We start from the raw sequence: 13,820 nt of genomic DNA, 5'->3' as shown, positions 1-13,820 counted from the left end.
TCTAAGATTGGTATAGTCTAAACTTATGTAATAAGCAAACACAAAATACTTATGGTGGTGAGCAAAGCGGTGTGCTAGGACTAGTGAATTTTTTTGAAAATGCGGATTGGCCGCTATGGTATGCCGTAGACAACCACTAAGTTTTAGTTACACAGTTATTACTCCGTAGTTAAATAGTTAACTGACTACTCTCCTGCCGAGCCGAGGCTTTGAACTTCCGGGACACAGAACAGTGCTTGAAGATGCATCCACATTTAACTACTCTTTTGGTCAGTTAGGAGATTCATGCTCAGCTTGGATTGGCAAATGATTTGCTAGCTACGCCTTTTCTTTTTCGTTTGACATACCTAGTTATTGAACAAAGTATCTAGATCTACAGAGGAGTTGATCCAAAATGGCGGACTCCGAAGCGAAACTGAAAGCTCTCCAATCAGTGCATTCATTTCTCCAAGTGCAAGTCTCTCAATTCTGCATAAGAGAGTAAAAACGTTTCTCATTCATACGCAGGTATCGGGGTTTGATGGTGAACAAGGATTTCAAGGTATCCTCAAAACTCTACGGCTTTGGAATAGTTGGGTCTGTGGGAATCCGTTTTCTAAAAGGTTCCTGCGGTGAAACTAGGGATACGATTATCAATTGATGAAAGATTTGCGACTGATTGACGCGGAACCCGCTGGCGGTGCGTTGTGGGAGTTGGACGTGACCGAGTTCTGGGTCAATATGAATGGTATTTATCAGAGCATTCGCTCCCGGGTGAGATGAATTGGAAAACTAAGCAGGCTTTTGGACGTGGATAGGAGTCATGCATGGGGGCGCTTATGCGGTGATATTCGGTGCGGTGGTGAAACAAGCATGGGCCGAACTAGACACTGACGAGCTGAGATAGATATGTGCACAGCGATAGGCATGAATCCAATAGCGAGAGACGGGTATTGGGAGTATTCATCCCCTTTCGCATTGTGGGTATGCGAATGTTGAAGTACGCCGTGGTTGATCGCAAGCTTTTAGGTTCCTCGCCGGCGTCACGCGTTCATTGAACATCTCATATCTCAGAGCGGTGCCCATCGGTACGTTGCAAAGTGGTGTTGAAAGAGTCACAACCATTTAACGACATGTCTCAGGGACGACGGTACGGATTCGCACAGAAGTAATCCAGCACGGCAAGACCATGTCGTTGCTTCGTGGCGTCATGGAATCTGTTGACGGGAAAACGATATATGCCACGGCGGAGCATCATAAAGTGGCCACCCCGGCAAAACCCGAATTCGCGAACCGACTGAGGGATTACCGGGCGCGAATAGAGCACGAAAGTAAAGGCAAACTATAATAGAAAAGCAGTCTTTGAGCGTATAACTATAGACAGACTCACGGCAGTAGCGACTATGTTAGAAGTATGGCGATCATATTTCCCTTTCATTCTTTTGCTTTATTATACCGGTCCCATGCCACTCGTGTGGTTGGGCGTCCGTAATCCTATTGCGTGCTAGAGAATGAATCCATAATTGGAAGAGGAGGTCACTCGTCGCAAGGTGTGGGTGATTTTGATCAAGTCAGAAAGCACCCAAAAAAGGTTGGCTGAGATTTCTATAAGCACAAAAAAGGGGATGTAGCGAGGCGATCATTTCGATATATACATAACAAGTATCAATTGCGCAATTAAATCTACCACTGCGGGCTTTGGGTGTTGGCGAAGATCTGCTTTTTCCTGAGGTGTACGGGAGTTTGGTTTTCTGGGGTGCCGGGGATGACTTTTTTGAGACCCTAAATGATCAAATCGAAAGTCAGCTTTGAAATCTCTAGCAAGGCTCGTGAGCCTGGGAAGGGAGAAATAGGGCTACGCACAAGCTTGTCGAATACACAAGCATTCAGCTTCTGTTCTGGGCCCCGGCAGTACCAGAGTTGCTGGTTATTGTTTTCGAGACACTCCCAATGGCCCCGGAACTCCTTGAGGCAATGTGTGTTGATATCTTTTAGCCTGCAAGAGCAAATGCAATCAGCGATGTATCCTTCCATCGAACGTTATCAGGGACCGTACACGCTAGCAGCACAACGAGTGACTTTGCGGCCTTCTTTCAAGCATTCGATCTCTCCTCTCCCATTTGCTTCTTGTTTGCATTTCATATAATCGTCGTTGAACGCCTTGCACCGATCGCCAATGAAGTATGAGGCACTCATCAACGGCGCTGAACTGGCTCCGATCTCCTCCACCTTCGGGATGTCCTCCGGCATAGGCGTGGTGTCGACGAGGACATGTTGATTGAATCTAGTGGCCCGGAGATTAGCGATTCGAAAGCAATACTGAGGCAAAGCAAATAGCGCCTTACATAGCCTGCCGATGGCCCGACATTTTGGAGGTGAATTGGGATATTTCTCTTGCAATTGAAAGCGCCGGTGAGATCGATGCGTTCAAGAGGTTTGACGCTCTGGAAGCGGATGGTCGATGCGAGTGGTTGCTGATCGCTGATTGGCTGGATCCCAAGAGCTGCCGATTGTGCTGATGTAATCCCCTCTGGAAGGGCGACGGCGAGGTGAATGGCGAGCACAGCAGACAGACGATTCTGACCAGGTTGAGAATGGAGCCTGAAGGGAAAACCGGAATAAATGGATCTGGGGTTCTGTTTCATGTCTACGCCTGCAAGAAGGGTTCGAGATGTCAGCTCTGAAAATCTGGGCCTGTTCTCGATTGGCGGTCAAATATGGCGATGCTGGCTCAGGTACGGAGTATGCTATTCAAGATGGAAAGCAAAGGGCTGAGCGCAGCTTGAACAGTGGAAAAGGTCTACAAGCCTATGTGGACAGCCACCTTGCAGCAGGCAGATAATGGCGTTGCTGCAAGATCATTTCTTTGAATGCCGGCAGGCTGCGACTATGAGAGACCATCTGACTTCTCAATAAGGTCTACTATTTTACTCTCTTTCTCTTTCTCTCTGTAGGTTTCAGCTGGAAAACTGCTGAGATTCTGCTTATTTCGTTTTTCTTCTGCTACCCTCTCTGAACTTCTGCTCTGGGGGGAAGTCACAGCTGCCCTCATCACTAAAACTAGCACCCCCCGTCGTCTGGTGAGCTGAGTGCTGTTTTAAAACTGAATGGGCCGCATTCACTCCTATTCTCTAACTTCTTACCATTCTGCTTTGCTGTGATCTCTGAGTAGCTTATTCAGCTTTACTTTTGATATCGTTGTGGCTCTTATGGTCCTGGCCACACTAACATTAGCGATCACACTCGTTACCCGTCATCCTCACTGCCACTATCATTACTGCCATCTTGATCATAAGTGCAGGCCCGTTGAAGTTTCAAATGGATGAGTAAGACGCAGTTTTTAATTGTGATCTCCTTGAGTATGCTTCACTTGCTAATGCGCTATAGATATGAGCTGGTAGGGGCTCAAGGTAAACGATGATAGTGGCTTTGATACAACCCTCAGATCCCATCTTCTTTTTCTCTTTGATCTTACATCTGGGCTAACCTAGACTAGAATGGCTTTTAGACGGACATGAGCCAGCGCCAAAACGCCCGGATAACTTCATGCGCAGCCCAGTTCCGCGTAGCTTCCTAGGCCTAGTTGATAGCCAGCCGATTGCCCTTCCACAGATACAAAGTGGTAATGGCCTACCAGATAATGTCAAGCTGGATCTGCCTCCAAACAATCTACTTGTTCGGAGCTTGACCCCCCAAAATGGGCCAAACACAGTTAATAATGCTCCGAGGCCAGTCCCGGCGAGCCGGACGCGTCCAGTTTGGGTTAATAGGTTGAACAAAAGTGGCCAGTCAAGAGGTAGTGACTATAAAGATTCCCCTGCAAAGGCAGCTTGGCGGGCAGGCCATCCTTTTACCGGTACGCTCCCACTTGTATGGATCGATCTGGTATCGCTAACAGTCCTAGGGCGAATAAGACTCCCGGCTCCGTACGGGCAAATCAAACAAAAGTATGGCTTGTCCTGGATAATCGCCAACAATATTTAAGCTTATAAACTGTATAGGATCATTGATGAGAGCGGCCTTAAATCGTCTCGAGAAGCAGAACATGGACTCCTTGAACGGATAACCGCAGAGACTGGTGCTTTCATTCCACCACCACACAACAATGAGCAGGTAATTAAGTTGCCATGAGCACCTTTTAGGAAGCAGTAGACTGATTGATCATGGTTTGTGTGCAGTTCTTTAGAGTCTGGGGCACTTCAGAACAAGTTAGAAAGGCCCGTTTAATAGTTTCTCAAGCCTTGGCCATTTTCACATCCTCCCAACCCCAGAACAAGAAGAAATCCGATCATTTTGTTAAAATCAGTTCCTACTGCGAGCAGAAGGAAGAAAGAATCAACCAAATTGAAAAGCATGATTCAATGCTTCAGCTACTCAGGCAAAGGCCTGACCCATCATCCAGATTTCCAGAGACAGTGGGTTCTACATAACATTCTTTAGAGAGAGTTGACAAATGTTAACGATAATAGTTGATATTTCTCTGGCCGTCTGATGAGCTGCCGATGGAGTCTGCACTTGGGCCACAATTAGAGGCTCTCGATCCGCTGCGGATTGAATTTGGATGTCCTATTTATGTCGACGAGGAACTGCCCAGCTATATCCGCGTTGATGCTTACGATCACGACACCGTTCTCAAAGTCGTGAGCCGGCTTCGAGCTGAATGGGCGGAACTACTTGCAACAATGCACGTCAAAGTCAAGCTTTACTTGATCCAGCCCCCTGAGAAATTAATGAACTGTGAAGTCCAGATTCGTATGCCTCGACTTGCTAATGGTGTCATTCTCTGCACCCCAGTTCTCTATGGAATGCTCGTGGGTCCAAATCATCCTCGCAGTCAGAAAGATAAAAGAGAGTTAGTTTGCATGAAAAACGAAAAACGGCTGCGCGACGCCGTTGAGCAGTCACTCCAGGGGCTTCGTTTTCTAAAGGGCCATGTTCGTATGCGCCTTAATTTTGGCGTTTTTGTACTCGACGAGTATCGCACTCCCCAAGGGAAGCCTCGTCATTCCTATGAAGAATTCAGGACTATGCTCTTCAACTCTAAGACAAAAGGACGCTTGATTCCCGGGTAAGTTGGATTCCGGTGCTTCGGTCCAGCGCCAATTAACTTGACATTTCTTCTATAGACTTGACTTCAGACATGGCAACCAAGATTTGTTGAGTCGGATTGCGGCTGCAACTGATCTCCTTTCACCCTATGAAGCCACAGCCTTTACGCTCGAACAGGCAACGCCTTTATACGCGGTAAATTTTGAATTTATAGGAGAAGACTCTTCCGTATTGCGACTCGAAGCCGAATTTGCGAAATCTCCGGCGTCTGGTCTGCTCGAAGTTTTCCAAAGGCGGTGGATACGGCCACACGAAGGTAAGAGTTTTGGAGACCAGCGTCCACCGTTGCAGATAGGCGTCATTGACTTTGAAAGGTACGAGTTTGATATGTTTGGGATTCGTTGAATCTATTAGCTGACGGTTAATCAGCGCTGATTGGCAGCTTGAGATTCGAGCCCTTGACTTTCAGGAGCCTTCCAGCATTGCACAATCTCTTAGGGCGTTTTCCCATTCTGTGCAATTCAAACCCGGCGCTGAACTAAGAATACATGGGCCTACGGCGCGGAGAGTCACTTTCTCTAACCTTGTTCCTGTCAGCAGACTTGTCGAAAAGACCGCCTTGCGTTACCGACTGAAAGGCACAAGTTATATTTTGGAGGTTGCCCGTTATGATGAATATTTTTGCGCCACGCCGGCTAGGGATGAACTAACGCAACCCCCAATGACTTCGTGGGGAGCTTCTATTTTCGACTTACAATGGGACAATTTGCTCGGACAACATGCAAATTTTAGACTAGGGCATACAGCGGAATGGATCCCAACATTGAGCACCTTTTTCCCCGATCTCGACATTGCAGGCGCGTCCAGTGCGTGTACCGGCTTCGATCAATTTATGGAATTGGTCAAACGTGTCGCATCCGTTTTAAGCCCGGGGCCTAAAAGTGGCACAGTGATGCGATTGGATGCCGCTCCGAATACATCTACAACGGATAGATCGAGCGCCAGTGGGGGGGGGTTTTGAGAGGGCCAGTCAGAGGAGGAGGAGGCACTTCATCAAAGGGTAGATCCTGGGCTCAGGTTGTTGGTTAAACAAGACCGTAGCAGAAACTTCCCATGATTTTATTCCGATAATTGCCTTTACTTAGATCCAGTGTCATAAGATGGACATGAATATCGGGAGTAAGGACAAAATTATATCTAAAGTTCCCCAGGAGCTTTTCCGTGCCATAGGAGATGGCATGTAGACGGGCTTGAATGAATCCCGGACCCAATCCAATACCATGAACTCTTTCTACAGAGTTGTGGCGGTATATAATTGTTGATAGAGAGGTTTTAGCCTAAAAAACAAAAGGCACCCCCTATGCTCGGGTTCAATTCAGTCCGTATATCACGCTCCACCACCGCCTCCTGAAGAGCTAGGCTCTGCCGTCGCTTCGCCCGCAAGGAGCTTTTGTCGCAAAACTATTTAATGGTTAGAACGGGATACGAGCATTGAAAGGAGCCCAAAGAATGTCCGGCCAGCGGGGAAATCGACATACCATCCTCAATAACTCTCAAATTAGTGCTTTTCGCTTGGAGTACTTTTTCTAGGTCGCGTAGGTTTGTCTGTAGCTCGTCTACCTTGCCGTTGTAGAACTCAGTCGCCTTGGCCGTCGACTACCACATACCGACTCTAGTTAGCAATCAATCTTTACAAGGCATCCGGTTTTCGCTGTCCCCAGTTTCCCCTTCTCCTTCAGAATGAGGTATTCATACTTTCTCAACATAAAACCCCGTTCCCACGTCCACAATGACCTTCTCGCGGTCTGCCAAGTGCCCTTTGACGTATAGTGAATTCGTCAGAGGCACTAGAATCTCACTCTTCTCCTCTGCGTTTCCAGTAGCACCTTTGATCACCCCATCGTTGATTGAGCGGATACACTCGCGGAATTTGGACTGGGCGGTGCGGAGTTTGGCGTGGGACGTGGTCAAGTGTTCGAGCTCGGTGTTGAGGCGCGTCTGAAGGGAGCGGAGTTGGGGGACGGAGAGGGTGGTGATGTCCACTGCAAAGATCGGGTTTGGCCGTTAGCGATATTACTACTACTCTTTTGATTGTGCGGTTGCTCCGCGGGAGTGGGAAAGTGGTGTTAGTTACCTGCTCCGGGCTCTGGGGCGGCGGATGTTTTGGACATGGTCGTGGGCTGGAAAATGAGAATCGACAAAGGAGCGCGAAACCTGCAGCCTCCCAATAGCTAGTTACTTCATATGGGTTCTAGCAATATGCATCCAAAGTTGGTCGCATGCCTGTGCACGAAGGATCAACGAGTTGTTTTGGTGCAAGCTCGAGTCTTGGTGGGGAAAGCTTGGTTGAGATTGGAGAGCTTGGATTTATGCTGCGGTGTCTGATCCAACGCCCCATGAAAAGACGAGGAAGTGTAAGTAATTGGACATTTGTTCATATTATCTAGAGAATGATGCTATATACAGCTACAGGTCTGTCTTCAACCGCCTCTTACTCCACTCTGCCCAAATATTTGCATCAACTAACGACTGTTTAGCAGGACCAGTAGCAGTCCGCCTGGCGATTCTATAGTTACAACAACCCATTAATACCCCGGTTTTCAATGCAGCTGGAGAGGTCAACTTACTGGCAATCGATAAAAATCCGGTGGCAGCAAAATCGACCATAAGTCATCGTTCACGGCATCCTTCCATCCGTGAACCTCGCATCGAGGCAGACCATCCTTACTTGTCGTTCCATACGACCACCTGGTTCCTCCCGCATTGATATTCACTGTCCATTTCTGCCACACAGGCACGGCGCGGTCGGGATCGAGCCAGGGTGGCAACCATGCACCTCTATCCGGCACTGCTTTTGTGAGCTCGACGTCGATGTCGTATGGCAATTGGGAAATTGCCATGGGAATTGTGACTGTGTCTCCCCAGTTGCGGTATGGGAATGTGCGGCCCTTTAAAAAAGCACCGCTTCCGTCGAAGATGCGTGTGTGCAGATGAACCGGATTGTCGGCACCTTCTGTTTGCTGGAGAATACTAAGCTTGCAAGTTCCGTGAGAGAACGGCGGAGGTGGAGGAGGTGGAGGAGGCGGTGGTGGTGGTGGCGCCGCAGCAATGGATGTTGCGGTAACGAACGTGGTTGGGAGTGGCACAGGTTCAGACTGCATGGTCGTGCCAGGAAGCACTCCAGAGATGGTTTGTGTTGGCTGTGAGGCCGTCCCGGGTATATTGCTTGTTGCTATTGGAATATTTACCGAAGTCGATGTACCATCTGCCATGGTTATTGATGACACAGGGAGTGAGCATGCAGGATCTTCGTCTCTCCTTGCGTGGCCAGTGGCCACCGTTTGCTCAGGATGCGCAGGCCACTCGCTGGTGAAAATCGGCGTCGGATTACCTTCATGCCAAAGTTCCATTCTGGCGATCTGCTGCTTTTGACACCCCTCGTCTACGACCCGCTGTACTGGATCATAACGAAATAAGGCCTTGCCGTTAAGGTGAGTAATGCCAATTATCCGCTGGGGGTTGGTAATTAATGGGTCTGCCTCGTCTGGTAAATAGGTGGATTCGTGGATTTGAACTTGTGGCACTACCTCCTGGAGCCTGTCACGAATTTGATCAATGCAAGGCGAATACATTTTCCCTCCCTCAGTTGTCCTAGGCGTGATTATATACGCCACGGGGCTGAATTCTGCTGCAAACATCCCCGGCGGATCCCCCCCTGCGAGGTGCAGGAGTCCGGGGTCAGACAGCATTTTCGGCCTTATTTGCGTGCCGTGGAATTTGCAGCCATCTCCAAGAGGACCTAAAACATTCTCCTGGAATATCGCTTGGGATTCGGCATCCGGATTTGCGGAGAAACCTCCTGTCTCCCAGTAATGTGATACCCAGGCCCCTTTTGACGACATGACTATGACAGAAGTACAACCGTAAAGATTGACCACTCCCATATTTTTGGGCTTGTCCCCAAAGACAGAGTTGATTGCTGCGGGCAAATCGACGAGTGACATTGTTGATGCATCCCATTTCCTTCCATGAGGGACCATTTCCCCTGCCTGCAGCTCGCTTTGAAAGAAGTCTTTGAAATTATCATATTCTCCAGGAACCTTTAACGCCCTTTTAACAACGCTGATTTCTGTGAGATTGGTGGATTGTTCTAGCTCCAAATTCACATTTGGCCGTCCAAACGACGAAAATAAATCTCGCAATCTTCTGGAAACCCCCGCGAGCGACCTCCGAGGAATGGATGGTGGTGAACAATCCGGGCATGTCAAAGAGCATAATTTCCGTGTTTTTGGAGGTTCGCAAGATTCGTCTTCACTGTTTGGAGTTGCTTTACAAACTGTGCGGCAGTTTGAGTCTGCTGAATTCGAGCTTCCAGTTGACACGCTGTCGCACACTATCTTGCAAGTAGGCGTTGCAGAGGCGCAGGATCTGGTTGACGATGATGATATCGTACTAGCCATGGTCGGAGAGTTAGTGGGTCCGGGAGATGTCATTTCGCCTGAAGGCATGGAAGCTGATGGTTGACCCTCGTTGCCTGTTGGTTGAGGGCTAGGATTCGATGGTAAGATATCCTTATCATTTAGAGAATCCAGTTGTGACATTAGATTCTGCAGCTCTCCTCCTAACTTTTCAATGATGCCGTCTAACTTCGGCTTCGGCAATAGCGATGCTCCTGCGATGATAGGCACCATTTTACCCAGACTATTCGTGATACAGCTGATGGCGTCTCCAATAAATGAAAATAGTCCCCTCTGGGCAAGGTCTCGGCGCATCGCGCTGCCAGGACACGGTTTGTTTCCAGTGAGGCTGTTACCTCCGAAGTCAGTCAATAATTTAGCTGCAATTGGTAGGATGGCCCCGATCGCATCAAGAGACTCTGTTTCTCTGGGTGGCTGAGGGTCATCTATCCACGCCTTGATGATTGGAGATATCTTGGCGACCTCGGAGGAGAAAGAGCTGATACTAGCAATCGCTGCGGAGCCAGTTGGAGTGATTTCAGCGGGTGAAACTGATATCGGAGAAGTGATTGCACCCCCAGAGACTATCGCTACAAGCACGGGGGTACCATTTACTGTCGAGGTGACAGTGGTAACCCCTGGGGCATATATAGCACCGCTGCTTGCATCGGACGTCACCGTGGCCGTTGCACTGCTGGATGTGGGCGTTTCTTGTTCGCTAGTCTCGGTTATGAGGGGGGAGCCGGTGCTTGTCGTTGTTTCTGTTGCCGAGAGTGTGGTTATCGACGTGCTCGAAGTTTCAGATGTTTCGGACTCTCTCGTTGGCGATGCGGACGGAGGAAGAATAGGGATCAAACCGCTTGAAGGACCGGTGCCGCGTATGGTGTTCGAAAGGGTCGAATTCCATCCCGAGGGATTTGAAGCAGTTGGCCGAATGAATGTGTCAGACTCAGGGGCAGCGTCGGTGTCCGGGGCACGTTTGCCTTTCCACCGCTGGGCAGAGGCGCCAGCAAGCCATGGAGCGAAGGCAAGTAACAAAGGAAAAGCCCTCATGAATTGCATTCTGGACTTGGAATGACTTTCGTGACTTTCCAGCCGCGGTGCCCTCCTCTGGTATAAATGGTTCTTGCAGGCTGATATTCGGCGGCTTGAAAGGCATATTTATACCCAAAACCTGCTCCTATCCACATTCTCTCTGGCTGAGAAAGCTGAACCCTTTGCCTTTGGCCCCGAAACTTTGGTCTTTCCTCTGGAATACCCTATCCTCGCTCGATGATTCAAATTGCTAAAGATAGCATGCGTCCCTACTAAAAAAAAGCCTTAAACTCGCCCTGAGATTATCCAGCTGACACGTTCAAACCTTGCATATGAGGCCATGAGCGCTCTGTGGATCTCAAGCACTGAGACACTACATGTCTAGTAGTAGGTAGGGCGTCTAGCCGCTACTGTATTGTGCTTTTGAAGCAGCTGGCAGACAGCTCTTGTCCGAAGCTTTGGGGGCCGGGTTTATCAGGAACCACTTTTGTATCCTTCGTAGGGGATGAGAGCCCCAGGATGTGATGGTCAAGATCTCGGGACCTGACAGGTACCATGGTATACCCTGGCGGTAGAAAGTATGTAGGTATTGGATTTTGTTGGTGATATGCCCTTGAAGCGGGCCCTAGGATTTTTGGGGGCGATTCAGCGCAAAATAGTCTTCATGAAATCCTTCGAGAGTAGACCCCGGTTGTTTATGTGTCCCTTGTTTTCCGTGGATATTGGACAAACCTTTTCAAAGCATTTAATTTCTCGGGAAATAAAAGCTTATTAGATAGCTTGTTTTGAGATGTTGAAGCAAACTGGAGTAAAAAAGGAGCATTGTAGACTCATTTCCTCAGCTTTACGGAGCTCTATTTCTACTTATGAATGTACGCAGCAGGTAGTTAGGTCGTGTCAGCTTCTATTCAGCCAGATCCACGAATTAATCCAACTTTTGCAGTGTGCTTGTATATCTCGCTCGTCCCGGGAAGATATAAATTTACACGTACGGTGATCTGCTACGGGTATCCATGTGTAGAAGCTTTTTTAGCATTTTTCCTACCCAGCCCCAAATGTGCTCTTCTCCATAATCGTACAAGTATTTTCGAATGTTAGTTTATAGCTTGGCCAGAAGCGAAGAGACCACCGACGGAAGCTCATTCAAGGGGACGTCGTCTTTGAAATTATCCAGCTGTCGACATTGTACTTCCACCAGCTTTGATGATCTCCATTGCTTTCCAAGCACTAGAATTACCGGAAATCCAATGAGGTCGGCATCTTTCAGTTTCCAGGGAAAGGTATGGGACCGATCATCCAAAACCGCATCTATTGGGCTCATCTGGCCCGAGACGAGTGCATCATACACCTGTTCGGCGTCTTGCTCAAACCCTTTCCCAAAACAAATTACCGCGGAAAAAGGGGCGATAACTTGCGGCCATTTGAGGCCTTTGTGGTCGGCAAGCATAGTAGCCACTGCTGAAATCATACGTGAGACACCAATGCCATGGCAACCCATTTCTAGCGGAACAAGAACACTGCTAGCCCCCTCCGGCCCTTTACCCCCTATTAGTTTAGTGGGATCCACAGCTACATTTGCCTGTAGAGCACTGCTGTACCTCGTGCCCAGGTGAAACGTATGGCCTAGTTCAATCGTGGTGTGAGGGTGCAATACACCCTCTCCGCACCGAGAGCACTTATCACCAGATGCAACGCGAAGCAGGTCGAGAGAGTCGGTGGTTCCTGGATAACAGTGAAGTGAACGAAACTGAACTTTCGCCCTTTCGGCGGTCTCACTATCCAGTAGTTCATTTAGAGGGGGTTTGTCAAACGGTCGCACACGAAAGTCATATACATCCAACACGCGCAAGTTCCGGTCTCCGGGTTCTGGACAATTAGCCTGGATTTTCCATGCTTCTAGTGGATTTTTGACCCCAAGGTCAAGCTCAGCTCCATAAGCGCGTGCAACTGATTGAAGCGCGTGCGAATTGATCTGTCTCTCGACTGGTTCGGATATTCCCTCGTCGAACAAGTATTTCGGGTAGTATGCACGGACGAGCATGCTTTTATCTCTTGAAATCGTTACCCATTCACCCGTAGAAATTGCTGGAGGTGGTGATGGACCAAATGGCTCTGAGTGTTCGGGCTCTTGTCTGTTCTCGACTTTGGGCCCGCGCCCATCGGCTATTTCTTCGTTAAACGCATGGCTGCAGTTGGTGCAAGTAATCACAGTATCCTCGCCATTTGGGTTTTCAAAATGGAATTCATGACTTAGATCCCCCCCCATGTTACCCGAGTCGGCAGCGGCGACAAGGTACGGAAGTCTCAAATCATCAAAGATTCGCGTGTATACTTCTTTCACCGTATTGTAGGTATCTAGGCCCTTCTCCGCGCTATAGTCAAACGTATACAGATCTTTCATCAGAAATTCTCTGCCACGTAGCAGCCCCTGACGAGGTCGAGGCTCATCCCGATACTTTCTGGCTAATATTTGAAGTGACTTAGGGCCGCATTCAATAGTATCGAACAAGGAGGCTTACTAATTTGATATACCCGCAGTGGGAGATCTCTATATGACTTGACTAGGCTGCCCACTAAGGCAGTGATTTCTTCTTCATGAGTAGGCGCAAGAAGAAAGCTGGCACCCTTTCGATCATTAAACCGGAATATCTAGGCAAAAGGATCAGGGCTTCGAAATTATCCGGATGAAGTCCTGCGAAATAAATACCTCAGAGTCATCATTTAGTCTCCCAGACCGTTTCCATAGCTCCTGAGAGGAGAGAGATGATAGTGACAGCTTAGACGCCCCTTTATGTCACGAATTAATTGAAGCTTAGTTCAAACTTAGCGAAAGCTCAATATACCTATAGATTGCATGTGCTTGTCTATCAAGTTTTCCAGCTTTTGCTGGACTCGGAGACCCAGAGGGAGAAGGTGAAATATCCCTGAGTACGCCTGGATGCGGTGTGAGAACATGGACAATAGCATACAAAACATTGCCCGTCCGGGATCTAACCTGCCGAATAAACCCAGCTCTGACCAGGAGCTCATTTCCATCTATAATTTACGGTTAGTCGAGTAACTGTGGTAAATAGAATCATTCTACTGACCTTTCTTTTTCGACTTTTCGGCAACGCCGCCGGTTGGAACCCAAAAAGTGGATAACCTATTTCGTGTATCCTGCTTGATTCCCTAGACCTATTTAGACACAGCTATATTGAATGGAAATTGGAGATGCCATACATGGAATTGACGAGTCTGTATGGAACCAGACGACTGGGCCACGTACGGATTCCATATGCAAATATGGCCAAGTCTGGG

General features: G+C 48.5%; 5 protein-coding genes across 5 annotated transcripts; 1 reads left to right on the top strand and 4 right to left on the bottom strand.

Annotated features, from left to right (window-relative positions):
- Positions 1 to 1,662: 1,662 nt before the first annotated feature.
- Positions 1,663 to 2,347, bottom strand: UREG_05940 (NADH-ubiquinone oxidoreductase 20.8 kDa subunit; the record flags this gene model as incomplete). The annotated part of the gene is made up of 4 exons (XM_002585205.1): positions 1,663 to 1,761; positions 1,843 to 1,975; positions 2,036 to 2,263; positions 2,325 to 2,347. The coding sequence occupies 4 exons, from the start codon at positions 2,345 to 2,347 to the stop codon at positions 1,663 to 1,665; spliced, it is 483 nt and encodes a 160-aa protein (XP_002585251.1).
- A 950-nt stretch (positions 2,348 to 3,297) lies between these two features.
- On the top strand, positions 3,298 to 5,433 carry UREG_05939 (uncharacterized protein; the record flags this gene model as incomplete). The annotated part of the gene is made up of 8 exons (XM_002585204.1): positions 3,298 to 3,305; positions 3,367 to 3,389; positions 3,488 to 3,835; positions 3,884 to 3,926; positions 3,981 to 4,092; positions 4,158 to 4,394; positions 4,449 to 5,047; positions 5,106 to 5,433. 8 exons carry the CDS (start codon positions 3,298 to 3,300, stop codon positions 5,431 to 5,433), a joined length of 1,698 nt encoding a protein of 565 aa, XP_002585250.1.
- Positions 5,434 to 6,415: 982 nt separating this feature from the next.
- On the bottom strand, positions 6,416 to 7,199 carry UREG_05938 (uncharacterized protein; the record flags this gene model as incomplete). Its single annotated transcript, XM_002585203.1, has 4 exons — positions 6,416 to 6,489; positions 6,567 to 6,684; positions 6,784 to 7,070; positions 7,163 to 7,199. 4 exons carry the CDS (start codon positions 7,197 to 7,199, stop codon positions 6,416 to 6,418), a joined length of 516 nt encoding a protein of 171 aa, XP_002585249.1.
- A 499-nt stretch (positions 7,200 to 7,698) lies between these two features.
- UREG_05937 (uncharacterized protein) lies at positions 7,699 to 10,547 on the bottom strand (the record flags this gene model as incomplete). The annotated part of the gene is made up of 2 exons (XM_002585202.1): positions 7,699 to 7,715; positions 7,757 to 10,547. The coding sequence occupies 2 exons, from the start codon at positions 10,545 to 10,547 to the stop codon at positions 7,699 to 7,701; spliced, it is 2,808 nt and encodes a 935-aa protein (XP_002585248.1).
- Positions 10,548 to 11,619: 1,072 nt separating this feature from the next.
- UREG_05936 (uncharacterized protein) lies at positions 11,620 to 13,797 on the bottom strand (the record flags this gene model as incomplete). The annotated part of the gene is made up of 7 exons (XM_002585201.1): positions 11,620 to 12,983; positions 13,040 to 13,169; positions 13,228 to 13,307; positions 13,364 to 13,454; positions 13,516 to 13,556; positions 13,610 to 13,691; positions 13,789 to 13,797. The coding sequence occupies 7 exons, from the start codon at positions 13,795 to 13,797 to the stop codon at positions 11,620 to 11,622; spliced, it is 1,797 nt and encodes a 598-aa protein (XP_002585247.1).
- Between the last annotated feature and the right edge of the window lie 23 nt (positions 13,798 to 13,820).

This window comes from Uncinocarpus reesii, genomic scaffold (assembly GCF_000003515.1).
Source record: "Uncinocarpus reesii 1704 scaffold_3 genomic scaffold, whole genome shotgun sequence".
Classification (NCBI taxonomy): Eukaryota; Fungi; Ascomycota; class Eurotiomycetes; order Onygenales; family Onygenaceae; genus Uncinocarpus; species Uncinocarpus reesii.
The sequence above is the reverse complement of the archived record's forward strand: the minus strand, read 5'-3'. Positions and strand labels throughout refer to the sequence as shown.